The 14,901-nt window shown below is 52.1% G+C and overlaps 1 protein-coding gene across 1 annotated transcript; it reads right to left on the bottom strand.

The window, feature by feature from the left end:
- Positions 1–5,417: 5,417 nt before the first annotated feature.
- LOC116952716 (lysozyme C-1/C-2-like) lies at positions 5,418–12,874 on the bottom strand. The gene is made up of 4 exons (XM_032972320.2): positions 12,428–12,874; positions 9,861–10,016; positions 7,704–7,779; positions 5,418–6,592 (listed from the first exon to the last, which is right to left on the bottom strand). Exons 1-4 carry the CDS (start codon positions 12,777–12,779, stop codon positions 6,520–6,522), a joined length of 657 nt encoding a protein of 218 aa, XP_032828211.2. The 5' UTR covers positions 12,780–12,874; the 3' UTR covers positions 5,418–6,519.
- Between the last annotated feature and the right edge of the window lie 2,027 nt (positions 12,875–14,901).

The raw sequence follows: 14,901 nt of genomic DNA, 5'->3' as shown, positions 1-14,901 counted from the left end.
GACCTAATGTTGGATCGTGGCGAGCCTCCATAGTGCCGTGCTGCCATCTGCCAACAGGGCGCAGTAAAAGACAAAGACCCCCGTATAGCCTTAACAGACTGTTGGGGCAAGTGCTGCCAGCGAGCAGCAGCAGCACCTGTGAAGGCCGGCACGCCGCACAGGAGATTTTGGCGTGGCCAGCACCACGCCCGGCCGCCTTTGTCTCCATGAGTGGCGACGTTTACTACACACCGCACCAGCCACTCATTTGAGGCCTGAGTCTACCTAGGGGAGGCCCGGGACCGGTTCAGAATATTCGGTCACTTCCACCGCCGTCTCCACGTGGGGCCGCTGAGGTGCTGTGCTGCCATCTGGCGACAGGGCGCCGGAACGACAACATCAACAACATCAACAACATCGACAACATCGACAACATCAACAACATCGACAACATCAACATCGACAACATCGACAACATCAACAACATCGACAACATCAACAACATCGACAACATCGACAACATCAACAACATCAACAACAACGACAACATCAACAACATCAACAACATCGACAACATCGACAACATCAACAACATCGACAACATCGAGAACATCAACAACATCGACAACATCAACAACATCGACAACATCGAGAACATCAACAACATCAACAACATCGACATCGTCGGAACGCATGGGCACGTCAGCTCGTGCCAACCACTGCCGCCGTGCGGGAGTCGCTCGCTCTCGTAGAGAGAGAGGGGACGACCCCTATCACTACCCCTATCACTACCCCATCACTACCCCATCACTACCCCTATCACTACCCCTATCACTACCCCTATCACTACCCCAGCCCCTATCACTACCCCAGCCCCTATCACTACCCCAGCCCCTATCACAACCCCTATCACTACCCCAGCCCCTATCACTGCCCCTATCACTATCCCAGCCCCTATCACTACCCAAGCCCCTATCACTACCCCAACCCCTATCACTACCCAAGCCCCTATCACTACCCAAGCCCCTATCACTACCCCAACCCCTATCACTACCCCAACCCCTATCACTACCAAAGCCCCTATCACTACCCCAACCCCTATCACTACCCCAACCCCTATCACTACCCCAACCCCTATCACTACCCCAACCCCTATCACTACCCCAACCCCTATCACAACCCCAGCCCCTATCACCACCCCTACCCCTACTACTACCCCTACCACTATCACTACCCCTACCCCTATCACCACCCCTATCACCACCCCTACCACTATCACTACCCCAACCCCTCCCACCCGTTCTCTGTCACCATAACTACACCACCACCACTTTAAATAAGAACCTCACTCTCTATCTCAACCACTATGATCTTACGCGCATTTCTTTACATTCGAATTGTTGTAAAGCGCCGTGGAATAAGGCGCGCTATACGTAAATATATAAGTTAGATCAGAAAAATAAAAGTAGTTCTTACACATCCCATTCGCCGCACGACCTTCTGAGAGTGTGTAATTTCAGCAACATTGATTCAACGCAATTGACTCGACACACACAAACAGTGTATATAAATAGCGAGACATCTGTATATCGCACGATTTAAAATGCGCTTCGGCGGCCGTCTGGAACGTTCTTCCTTCCGATATTAAGACGCCACTGGGAGCTACTCACTTTTAAATCATCATCTAAATTGAAAACGCATTTCCTTCGAACTGCTTTATTGTTGTGTCTAGTTTATTGTCCTTCCCTCGCTCCCTCCGACGAGCACCGTTGGCTACGTTCGGTGCGATGGAAGTTCAACACACACACACACATACACACTCATACACACAGCAAACACACAATTGGGATAACATTGGCGGAAGAGAGAAATTACGACAACAACATTCAATAAACGCGCACGCAAGAAGAGCTCAGCGTGGACAGGGCTCAGAATTTCACCGGTGTGTTTGGGTCACTGACTCTGTCAGTTCACTCTGTAAATAATCCGACATTGACAGCCCTGGCGGCGGTTGTGGCGGTGCTGGCGGTGGTGGTGATGATGGCAGCAGTAGTGATGGTTGGTGGTGGTGATGATGGTTGCGGTGGTGGTGATGGTTGCGGTGGTGACGGCTGCGGTGGCTACGCTGCTGCACGTGGCTGCCTGTAAATCGATCACTGTGAAGGAGGCAGCAGCGAGGGTTGGTGCGTGCCGATTCCTCCGGGCACTTCGCTTTCCTCTTGCGTATATAAACACTCATTCGTTGGTTAGTAATTAACACCTCAATATATAAAGGATCACGGAGCTTGGGCAATGATTGGCCCCGGCTCATCGCCTGTCCGCTTCCTTGCCGTGCTACACGCGCCTTCGAAGCCAGCTGAAGCCTCCCATACGTCACGTGACGTGTGTGGCCACCCCCACCCCCTCCACTCTCCCCGCCCACTGTGAAAACAGACTCCGCTCCTCCTGCTCCCTACAGCAGCGGCAGCAGCGTCGAGGCGCTGCTGCCGCTGCCTCCTCCCTCTCGTCGTCTCCCCAGAGCCCTCCGCTCATTCTCCATCCGTTCTCCTCTCTCTCTCCCCTTTCCTCTCTCTCTCTCTGTCTCTCTCGCTGTCTCTCTGTCTCTCTCTGTTTGAGTTTTATGCGGCCTTCTGGGATGAGCTTGGCCCTCCACGACTGCAATTGTTGACGGAGAGGCCTGCAGAAAGGGGGAACTCCCACAGAGCTGGAGGAGAGCGGTGGTCTCCCTGCTGCCCAAGAAGGGGGACCTGCGCCTCCTCGTGAACTGGCGACCCGTGTCCCTCTTTGTGCGCCGACTACAAAATCTTCCCCAAGGTGCTGGCAAACCGTCTCAAGACAGTGCTGGGTCAGCTGATCCTGCCGGAACAGTCGTATTGCATCCCCGGACGGTGCATATACAATGACATCGGTACGGCCAGAGACGTGATCTCCCTTGCAGAAGCGCACAACGTGGACTTGGGCCTCCTCTTCGTGGATCAGGAGAAGGCCTTTGACAAGGTGAGCCACGAGCACCGTGGACACACTCCTAACGTCGCTCGGCTTCGGTCCGGCCTTCATCTCGCACGTGAGGCCCTTGTACACGGGGGGCAGGTCCAGCCTCTTGAAGATAAACCAGCGGCTCGGCGTTCCCTTTCTCTGTGACGAGGGGGGTCAGACGGGGATGCCCCCTCTCGGGGCTGCTGTACCACCCTGTCCATTGAGCCACTGCTACGCCACCTGAGACGAAGTCTGTCTGGCCTCAAAGTCCCGGGACCTGAAAACGTGGTCGTCAAGCTCTCGGCTTACGCAGACGACGACGTGATGCCTCGTGCTCAACGACGCGCAATGACGCCTCCGTGCTCTGCCAGGCGGTTGCAGTGTCCGAGAGGGCCTCCTCCGCCAGGGTCAACTGGCCCAAGTGCGAGGCCCCCCACTGTGTTTGGGGTCGCGAGGCGGCGTTCGCTCTGTGCTCCTCCCAGAAGGAGTAGTTTGGCGGGACGACGGAGTCAAGTACCTGGGGGTTTACCTGGGGAAACCACGTGACGTCGCTCTGAACAACTGGACCGAGCTGGCCGACACAATCGAGGCTAAATAACTGACATGGGCACCACGCCTCACTCCGCAGATGTCATTCAGGGGCCGAGTGCTCGTCGCTAACACCCTGGAAGCATCCGTGCTGTGGCACAAGACCAAGGCCCTCCAGCCTCCTGCTTGGCTACTCACCAGAGTCAACCGCTCACTCGCGCACTTCGTCTGGCACGGGAAGCACCGGCTCAGGCCGGGCGTTCTCTGCCTGCCGGTGGGCGAGGGCGGCCAGGGTCTGGTGGACGTCGCCGCCAGGGTCACGAGTTTCAGGCTCGTGGCGGTCAGGCGGCTGCTGTACGACCGGGAGGAGCTATCCTGGAAGTCGCCGGCCCTCGCCCTGCTGAGGAATGCAGGGGGGTGCCCGGGGTACGGTTAGGAGCTCTTCCTGATGGACCTGAGCCTGGTCGACTACACGAGGCTGCCAGGTTATCACCAGAGCCTCTTGGACGCGTGGCGGAGCTTCGAGTGGAGCAGAACGCGCGCGCCCTACGACCTCGCGCAGTTCCTGAACGAGCCCCTTGTTCTGCAACGGCCTCTTCCAGGGGATCAGAGGAGAGAGGACCCTGGCTCAACGCCTCACATCAGCAGGGCTGCGGGCAGTCTTCCACCTCGTGCAGGTCCCAAACACAGCGCTCTACACGTGGCTATGTCAAGGCGCTGCATTCCCGGGACCTAGCCGACCTATCGGACACAAAATGGAGAGACCATTTCTCTCCCCTCATTGCAGCCGCCCCCCCAGTGGAAACAAATGTACAAGTCTCCCGTAGCCAAACGCTGCGGTGACCTCCAGTGGAGATTGGCACACTGCACGTTGCCATCGGCCGTGTGGCTCAGACGAATCTCGCCAAGGGTAACAGACTTGGTGCATTTCCTGCGGTGCCAGGGAGGATCTGTCCCACCGGTACTTACACTGCCAGCGGCTAAAACCAATGCTCCGCCTTTTGGGGGACATCTTCAGGAAACTGGGGGTGCCATTCTACAACAGCAGCTTCGTATATGGGGTGCCTTACCTGGCTAACAAGCGCCATGACCTCGCCAACTTCGCCTGTGCTCAGGCGAAAATGGCAGTGTACAGAACGAGAAAAAAAGATGTTGGAAGGTGACACTGACGGATGCTCCGTGCTGCTTCCAGTGTTCAGGGGCCTGCTTAAGGCGCGGCTCCGGCTGGAGCACGCCACGTACCACACACACGTGTCGGTGATGTGCAGCGCGTCTTCTTCAAACGCTGGGGTGCCGGACAAGCCCCTCTCTGTACCAGCGTGGACGGCACCCCACGTGTTCACCTTCTGAAGCGCTCGCTCGTCACCGTGGCGTGCGCGATGACCACCACCACCACCACCACGTGACTTTTCTTTCGTGTTGTGCGCGGTGCATTTAGCGCCACAGCGCGTGGATTTATAGCATTTGTTTTATTTGTGTTGCTGGTGACTTTGTGTTTGTGTTGCTGGTGACTTTGTGTATTTCATATCGGAATGGCCTCCAGTGCTGTTGCTGCTGGCGGCAATAAAAGTTGCTTAAAAGTCAAAAAGTCTCTCTGTCTCTCTCTCTACCGTCACCTTCTGAAGCGCTCGCTCGTCACCGTGGCGTGCGCGATGCACACCACCACCACCACCACGTCACTTTTCTTTCATGTTGTGCGCGGTGATTTTTAGCGCCACAGCGCGTGGATTTGTCTACGTTTATTTTCATTTGTGTTGCTGGTGACTTTGTGTCTTTCATATCGAAATCGCCGCCAGTGCATGTGCTGCTGGCGGCAATAAAAGTTGTTTAAAAGTCAAAAAGTCAACCGACGCGTCGCGTCCTCCGCTCCGGTGGCACGGGTGGTGCAGCGGTCCCTTTGTCGTTACGAAGGAGAACGAGGCTGACCAGCAAGGCATTGCTCATAGCGACATGCGATTGGTTTATTGGTAGTTACACGCGACATAATGAACGCACGCAATTAGAAAATTATCTAAAGCAGCAAATACATTTAAAAAAACACACAATTTGTAATTATACAGACCGGACAGTGCTTGCGGATGGGTGCATAACAGGTGCTATCGTGCTGGTTACATTAACAGGCGTGGTGAAGTACGGTCGAATACCCCCCCCCACCCCCCCACACAACCACGACTCGCACGCCTTGTGGGGCATGGAGCCCTCATCCAGCAGTGAGTGGATAGACCCCAAGGACTGGCTGTGTGTGTGTGTCTGTGTACATGGTGGTGTTACCATTCGATAATAGACGATGCCCCAATTATCGGTGTGGTGTAGTAGCGGGTGACGTCGTAATTAGCACCAGGGGACCACATGATGTGTTTTGCTTTACTCGGTAAGAATTAGTTTTTTTTTCAGAGGCGACCTGGCCCACCACAAATGATAGCCTAACGAAGTGGCTTAATTGTCATCATCATCATCATGATCATGTGGAAATGTATAGAAACCAAATACTCTAAAGGGCGTGAGAAAAATCCATGCCACCATCGGGAGAGAGACGCGCAAATATACAGCAGCAGGCGGTCAGGGTCGTGGATCGAACCTACGACCTCCTGTATACCGGGCGAGGTAGTCAACATCTCCTAGCCACCGCGGCGTCCATAGGCCTCTGTATGTATTGCTCAAGTAATTTGTTTACCTTTCTTATACTGTGCACTCCTATCGTGCGTTTGTATCAGTCGTTGTGGTGAGGTTCTGACCCCGTGCCTCGACTGGACATCTGTGGCCAAAGAGCTTCACAGCTCATCGGATTCCTTCCACTATACATACATATTCCGATTACCCGCGCTATAGATTGTCGGATGACATCATTCTGATCGGCTTCGTCAATATCCCGTGGCGTGAACAATGCAATGTTTCCGATTTTTTGGTTTCGGTCTGTTTGTGTTTTAAAGCAAGCTGTGAGCGAGCCGAGATGAACCCAGCAGCGACGTTGGGCGAGCGGCGTCTCTCGACCAGAACCGCCGTCTCCTCCTCCTCCTGCGAGCGAGCGAGGCGGTGTCACGGAGAGAGTTTACAGCCCTGCACGTACGCCGACAGGTCCTTGCCACGACACTTCGCCTTCCAGCCATCCCTGCAACGGAAAGGGAGCCGCCGTTCGTTCGTTCGTTCGTCCGTTCGTCCATCCCGCTCGCTCGCTCTGGGTCAGTTCGTTCACTCGGCCGGTCCGTTCAGTCACCCCAGTCCGTTCGTTCGGTTCGTAGTGCGTAGTGGCCCAGGCGCTGGTTGCAAAGAGTCGTGCTTCGAATCCGGGAGGCCACCATGGTTAACACTGTGGTGTGTAATAACCCCGACAATACTACTAAGCGTCGTCAAATCCACTCGCAGTGCGTTAGTGTGTGCTGGTGTCATGTAGAGGCCGACCGAAATTCGGTTTCGGTTTCGGCGCCGAGAGTTGGCGATTGGCCACTTTCGGCATAGTTTCGGTTTCGGCTGAAACCAGAAAATCAGTTTCGGTCTGCCTCTCGTGCCTTGGTCCACATTTAAAACAAAAATTGCACCCTTCGACACAGCAGCAGCAGCAGCTATCATCCCCCTCGACTGACAGACCAATACCCGCTCAGAGCGCCCGGTGCTGAACCCACCTGGTGCCTCACAGGGACAGCTGCCAGTGGGGGTGCCCCCTTGCAAATGGCGTTGACATGCGATGCAAGTCCCTTATCGCGCGCGAAGCTCCCCGAGACTCCCCCGGTGTTGTATCACACAACTCAAACTCACGATTCGTTCACTCGCACGCGCGCACTAAATACATGTACAACCCTTTGTCAATCCACCGCTGGACGAAGACATCCTCACGCAGCATTGAGTCATGCGGGCCTCTTTGACCATACTTCACCACGCTGGTCAGTGCGAGGACTGGTTCAGATATCACTCGTCACTGATGCTGGCCGTGGCAGGGAATTGAACTTAACTCGTTTGCGGTCTTAAGGTAGCACGTGAATCACCACGCTACCATGACGCTGATAATGATGATTTTGCTGATAATGCTGATGATGACGATGCTGATGATGATTCTGCTGATGATGATGACGACGCTGATGATGACGAGGATGATGCCGATGTGGATGATGCTGGCGAAGCTGCCGATGCAGATGGCGATGATCCCGATGACGATGATGCCCATTCGTGAGTGAGCCGCGCCGTGTCCTGCTGTTGCTGCTGCTGCGTGCATGGTGACTACGCACCAGGCCTCCAGTCCCTGCTCCTTGAGAACCAACTTGGCGCAGGTGACGGACTCTGTGATGTCGCTTCCAAGGAGCTCTGTGAACAACAGCGACGACGTTGCGAAGGAGCAGCAGAGAGGTGGCAGAGATGCGGAGAGTGGCACCGATGAGCTCCTGGGTGCCAACGCGGGCGTTAGGCGCCGACGGTGATTACACCGGCAGTGAGATGGTGGCCTCAGCCCGGTCACCATAGACTCACATAGAGACCCATAGACTTACACAGAGAACCATCGACTGAAGTAGAGACCCATAGACTTACACCGAGACACGTAGATTCGCATAGATACCCATAGACTTATACAGAACCGTCGACTCCCATCGAGACCCATATACTTACACAGAGACACAGACTCACAGAGACCCATAGATTTACACAGAGACACATAGACTCACATAGAGACAGACTCACACAGACTCCACGCACAGAGACCCATACACTCACACATCTAACCCTAGACCCGCAAATAGACGTTCCAGGAAACGGGCCTTCATAGCACATCAAGAGGGCTGCGACAGGACACGTCACGTGGCCTATGGTCAAGGACAGTAACGGAGTGGCAGCCAAGGGATAGAGAACGCGTCTGAGAAGGCGTCCACGGTGGAGATCAGCTGGTGCGGCGGTGTTGGTGGCGACTTGGTGGGGGAGTCCCCCCGCGTGTGTTCGACATAGGCGCCGGGCACACGGTGCGGTGGGCTCGCCGTGGGTAGAGGGGACCAGAGGTCCCGGAGGAAAGCCACGCAGAGCAGGGGCACAACAGAGAGAGTCCATACTCTCTGGTTCTATTGGGTAAAGTCACGTAGGTAAAAAATAAAATAAACAAAAATCACGACGTTTCGGCCACGAGGCCGCTTGTGTTGTGGCCGAAACGTCGTGATTTTTGTTATTTTTTTTTACCTACATGACTTTACCCAATAGAAACAGAGAGTATAGATCCTTGCAGTCACGAAAGCTTTAAATCTCGAAGAGAGAGTCCACTCAGAGAGGAGCCAGTGAGGAATGGACTGCGACCCACGACGATGGCGATGATCATGACGATAATAAGGACAATGACAAGTATAATGACGATTATGATGACGATAATAAGGACAATGGCGAGTATAATGGCGAGTATAATGACGATTATGATGACGATAATGAAGACAATGGCAATGATGACGATTGTGATGACGATAATGGAGACAATGGCAATGATGACGATTGTGATGACGATAATGGAGACAATGGCAATGATGACGATTATGATGACGATAACAAAGACAATGATGACGATTATGATGACGATAACGAAGACAATGGCAATGATGACGATTATGATGACGATAACAAAGACAATGGCAATGATGACGATTATGATGACGATAACGAAGACAATGACAATGATGACGATTATGATGACGATAACGGAGACAATGGCAATGATGACGATTGTGATGACGATAATGGAGACAATGGCAATGATGACGATTGTGATGACGATAATGGAGACAATGGCAATGATGACGATTATGATGACGATAACAAAGACAATGGCAATGATGACGATTATGATGACGATAACGAAGACAATGGCAATGATGACGATTATGATGACGATAACAAAGACAATGGCAATGATGACGATTATGATGACGATAACGAAGACAATGGCAACGATGACGATTATGATGACGATAACGGAGACAATGGCAATGATGACGATTATGATGACGATAATGGAGACAATGGCAATGATGACAATTATGATGACGATAACGGAGACAATGGCAATGATGACGATTGTGATGACGATAATGGAGACAATGGCAATGATGACGATTATGATGACGATAACGAAGACAATGGCAATGATGAGGATTATGATGACGATAATGGAGACAATGGCAATGATGACGATTATGATGACGATAACGGAGACAATGGCAATGATGACGATTGTGATGACGATAATGGAGACAATGGCAATGATGACGATTATGATGACGATAACGAAGACAATGGCAATGATGAGGATTATGATGACGATAACGGAGACAATGGCAATGATGACGATTATGATGACGATTATGATGACGATAACGGAGACAATGGCAATGATGACGACTGCGGCATGACGTCACCGGAGCACTTGATCTTGCACGCATTGTGCCCCTTGGTCCCATTGTCGCACCACCACTTGCTGTTGATCTGGAAGATGCCGTAGTCGGTGGAGCCGTTGGGGTTGGGGTGCGTGGCCGCGGTGTTGTAGCTACTCTCGGCGAAAGCCAAACACATCCCTGGGTACCAAACACAAACATCACCCCCCCCCCCTTTAACAGACTGGTGGGGGTGAGGTGCGGTTAGCCAGCAGCAGCGCCTACGAAGGCCGGCTCCGTGGCACACGAGGGGGTGGGTGGCCAGCACCACGCCCGGCCGTCTTTGTCTCCGCAGTGGCGATGTTTACACACCGCACCAGATCACTCATTTGAGGCCGAGTCGACCTAGGAGAGGCCCAGGATCGATTCAGATAACCACCGGTGTTGGCCGCGAGCGGGAATCGAACTCGGGTCGCCGGGTTCGTAGCGCAGCGTAGCGCTAACCGCGGCACCACCGCTCACCACCACCACCACCGCCGCCGCTCACCACCAACACCCAGCGAGTGAACCACAACATCCTCCCCAGCGGTGAGCTTACACACAGCGCGTGGGAGAAACCCGTTGTTCCGTGGTGAGCGAGTGAGTGGGTGAGCGAGTGAGTGGGTGAGTGAGGGGGTGAGTGGCTGGGTGACGCCTGTATATGTGGAGTTTGCGTGTCTCGCTCGCTCCCCGTTGTCGAGAGGAGTTTTTTTTTACGGGGTCCTTCGGGGTTTTCCCTCCACGTTTAGAATCAACATCACGTGTTTGGAGTAATTGGCTGCTGTAAATGTACACGCACATAAGCCACTAAGTTCAACTATCATTTGTGGGCAGGTTGCTCCTGAAAAAGCGCTACATAGCTCAGTGGGCCTGAGAGCTGGTAAAATAAAAATACAATATTTCGATTTGAAGCTTTCGTGACTGCAAGGATTCATCTTCTTTGGTTCTTTCGGTAAAGTCACGTAGAATGAGAAGAAAATAATAAAATAACACAATAAAATTCTCACGACGTTTCGACAGAGCTTCAAGTTGAAGCTCTGTCGTCCGACAGTTCTGTACCTTTCACCTGAAGACGGCCGCTTGCGTTGTGGCCGAAACGTCGTGAGAATATTATTGTGTTATTTTATTATTTTATTCTCATTCTACGTGACTTTACCGAAAGAACCAAAGAAGAAAATTACAATAGTTAAGCGGTCGCGCAGAAGTTTGCGGTTCGAATCCGCTTGGCCGCCCTGGTTAATAAAACAAATCACGACGTTTCGATCGCAACACAAGCAATCTTCATCAGGTGGAACAACCACGGCAAAAAAAAATGCTGAAGTAGGCGAGGGAGCTGTGGTTGCTGTGGTTGTCACACCTGATGAAGATTGCTCGTGTTGCGATCGAAACGTCGTGATTTGTTTGATTTAATTTTATATCTACCTACGTGACTTTACCGAAAGAACCAAAGAGTATGGATTCCTGCAGTCACGAAAGCTTCAAATCAAGATAGTTTAAATTTCGATTTAAAGCGTTCGTGACTGCAAGGATTCATCTTCTTTGGTTCTTTCGGTAAAGTCACGTAGAATGAGAATAAAATAATAAATTGATAAAATAACACAATAATATTCTCACGACGTTTCGGCCACAACACAAGCGGCCTTCATCAGGTGAAGGGACGAGATTGTCTGGAGGACAGCGCTGGAGCGAACACAGCCAAGCTCAGACCGCGACCTTTAAGCTGTGTGAGAAGAAACAGAGCGCCTTGACAAAGGAATTAGCATAGAATTTAGCATTGAAATAGCTAATTCCTAAATTCTATGCTAATTCCTTTGTCAAGGCGCTCTGTTTCTTCTCACACAGCTTCAAGGTCGCGGTCTGAGCTTGGCTGTGTTCGCTCCAGCGCTGTCCTCCACAGTCTCGTCCCTTCACCTGATGAAGGCCGCTTGTGTTGTGGCCGAAACGTCGTGATAATTGTATTATTTTATTTGATCAATTTATTACTTTATTCTCATTCTACGTGACTTTACCGAAAGAACCAAAGAAAACAAGATTGTTTAGCTTATAAATTGACCCGTGAATAGTTCGACGATTAGTGGCTACTGAGCAAGCCAAAGCCCTTCAATGATCACAACGAATTTGCTGCGAAATAATCAACGCATTTGCATTGAAAAGGCAAACAATTCAATGGTGCTGGCACACTGCATTGTGGACCCTTCAATTACCATCGCAATCGATAACCATCCCAATTTGTTGCCACCCCAATCATTGACCATCTCAATCAATGACCATCGCAACCAATTAGCGCCCCCCGATCAATGACCATCTCAATCACTTAGCATCTCGTTAAATCACCATCTGGATCAATTGCCGGCCCACACAATTACCGTCTCAACCAAACGAATGCAACTGCCCGACGTTACGTGCAAAATTTAGGTCGAAAACAAATTGGAAAACTTCTGGCGGATTGAACAAAAAAAAATACTTGGGATTTTGATTGCGACCGTCAGAACAACCACCACCCCAGATCCTCGATCTACGCCCATCTCCGGCTCGGAATGTTGGTAGTGGAGGTGTGTGGGTGAAGCTCTCACAGTCGCCCAGGCTGGCTTTCCCGAAGCTCTCCACTCCCATGGCGTGCAGGGTCTTCGCGAGATCGCATCGTGCGAACACTTTGGCACGCGTTTGTGGGACGACGCAGAGAGACGCCACCAGCGCGCACATAGCGAATGAGCGAAACGCCATCGCGAGAGATTCTTTTTGATTTCCCACCACGGCCGCTCTCCGCTCTCGTTCCGCCTCTCGTTGTTCAGTCCGAACCCGGCTTTTATAGACCACCACCACCACCACCGCAGCTGCAGGAGGAACTCGCCGACACGTCGTGGCTTGCTTGTGGGCGTGGGGGACGAGCGGTGGTGCAATGGTTAGGAATGCGCTACGAACCATGGCGACCCCGAGTTCAGGTTTCACTTTGTAGAACAGGGGGAGATCACACAAACTCCACTCTCACTCTGTAGAACAGGGGGGGATCACACAAACTCCACTCTCACTCTGTAGAACAGGGGGGGATCACACAAACTCCACTCTCACTTTGTAGAACAGGGGGAGATCACGCAAACTCCACTCTCACTCTGTAGAACAGAGAGATCACACAAACTCCACTCACTCTGTAGAACAGGGGGAGATCACACAAACTCCACTCTCACTGTGTAGAACAGAGGGAGATCACACAAACTCCACTCTCACTTTGTAGAACAGGGGGAGATCACAAACTCCACACTCACTCTGTAGAACAGGGGGAGATCACACAAACTCCACTCTCACTTTGTAAAACAGGGGGAGATCACGCAAACTCCACTCTCACTCTGTAGAACAGGGGGAGATCACACAAACTCTACTCTCACTCTGTAGAACAGGGGGAGATCACACAAACTCCACTCTCACTTTGTAGAACAGGGAGAGCTCACGCAAACACTACTCTCACTTTGTAGAACAGGGGGAGATCACGCAAACTCCAATCACTCACTTTGTAGAACAGGGGGAGATCACACAAACTCCACTCTCACTTTGTAGAACAGGGGAAGATCACACAAACTCCACTCTCACTTTGTAGAACAGGGGGAGATCACACAAACTCCTCTCACTTTGTAGAACAGGGAGAACATACAAACTCCACTCTCACTCTGTAGAACAGGGGAGATCACACAAACTCCTTTCTCACTTTATAGAACAGGGGGAGATCACACAAACTCCACTCTCACTCTGTAGAACAGGGGGAGATCACACAAACTCCACTCTCACTTTGTAGAACAGGGGGAGATCACACAAACTCCACTCTCACTTTGTAGAACAGGGGGAGATCACGCAAACTCCAATCACTCACTTTGTAGAACAGGGGGAGATCACACAAACTCCACCCACTCACTCAGTAGAACAGGGGGAGTACACGCAAACTCCACCCACTCACTCAGTAGAACAGGGGGAGATCACGCAAACTCCACTCTCACCGTGTAGAACAGGGGGAGAACAAACTCCACTCACTCTGCAGCACAGAGTGAGAGAGAGTCGAGTGGAACAGAACAGTGAGAGAGCATCCAAACTCCCAACACAGCAAAGACGCCCGTGTCGGGAATCAAACCCAATCTTTCTCGCTGCTCCACCCAGCAAATTGCTCAACGTTGCGTCAGATGTCGTGTGGCGCTGACCGCCGCTTGAATACGGAAGCCCGCGATGCTGTCGCCGTGGGGGGGCGCCCTACCCTTCCCTCCCCCCCGAGGGGGGGAGGGGGCTAGGAGGCTAAGAGCTGTAGGCGACGGCGTGTTGAACGTGCATCAGCGTAGTGCACTAACCATTACACCACCTGTCAAAAGACCCCTCCCAACCCCCCCCGTGTAGCCTCAACAAACTGTTGGGGCAAGTTCTGTTAGCGAGTAGCAGCAGCAGCAGCAGCTATGATGAGGTAGGTGACCAACACCACGCCCGGCCGCCTTTGTCTCCCTCCAGATGTTTACTATATACCGAAAAAGGAACTCGGTTGAGGCAATAGGAAATCCACAAGCCACGTGAACGCCAAGTCATAGCGATGACTGCACCGGTGTGTGTGAGTGCAGACAAGGCATACGTCACGTGTGACACCCAAGCATTTTGTACATGCAATGTTATTGAGGGATTGTCGTCTTGGTGTGGTATGGGACCTCCTGTTGTTTTCCTCCCTTGCCCAAGCTTGGGAATGTGCACTCATGCAATTCGGACTCAAACCCTCTCTACTTTACGTATTTATTGCTTTGATCCTTTGCTTTCCGTTCCTCTACTTTGCACTCCGGCCGTTTTTTGTTGTTGTTGTTGTAACTTTCTGACCCAAAACCTACTTGGGCAGCGGTGAAACAGAGCTTCAAAGATCATCGTATTTCTCCAGGATAAAAAAAAAACATATATATAAATTCCGATTCGAGCGGGGACGGCTGCTACCACAGTGGAGGTAGTAACGGCATTATCAGCTCGGGGGGTTGTGGATTTGTCTCGCACGGTCGCACCGAGGAATTATCGCGGCCGCTCCTGCCTCGTCACA

The sequence above is a fragment of the Petromyzon marinus genome, chromosome 48 (genome assembly GCF_048934315.1).
Source record: "Petromyzon marinus isolate PM22_M1 ecotype Great Lakes invasive population chromosome 48, UKy_Petmar_22M1.pri1.0, whole genome shotgun sequence".
In the NCBI taxonomy this organism is placed as follows: Eukaryota; Metazoa; Chordata; class Hyperoartia; order Petromyzontiformes; family Petromyzontidae; genus Petromyzon; species Petromyzon marinus.
This window is presented reverse-complemented; position numbering and strand designations above follow the sequence as displayed.

Excerpts from the sequence above, each read along its gene's own strand:
- LOC116952716 (XM_032972320.2), bottom strand. The coding sequence starts at position 12,779 with ATGGTTCGTAGCGCATTCCTAACCATTGCACCACCGCTCGTCCCCCAC. Across the intron at positions 10,017-12,427 it reads GAAAGCCAGCCTGGGCGACT|GGATGTGTTTGGCTTTCGCC; the intron begins GTGAGAGCTTCA and ends TTTGGTACCCAG. Across the intron at positions 6,593-7,703 it reads GAGCAGGGACTGGAGGCCTG|GGATGGCTGGAAGGCGAAGT; the intron begins GTGCGTAGTCAC and ends TTTCCGTTGCAG.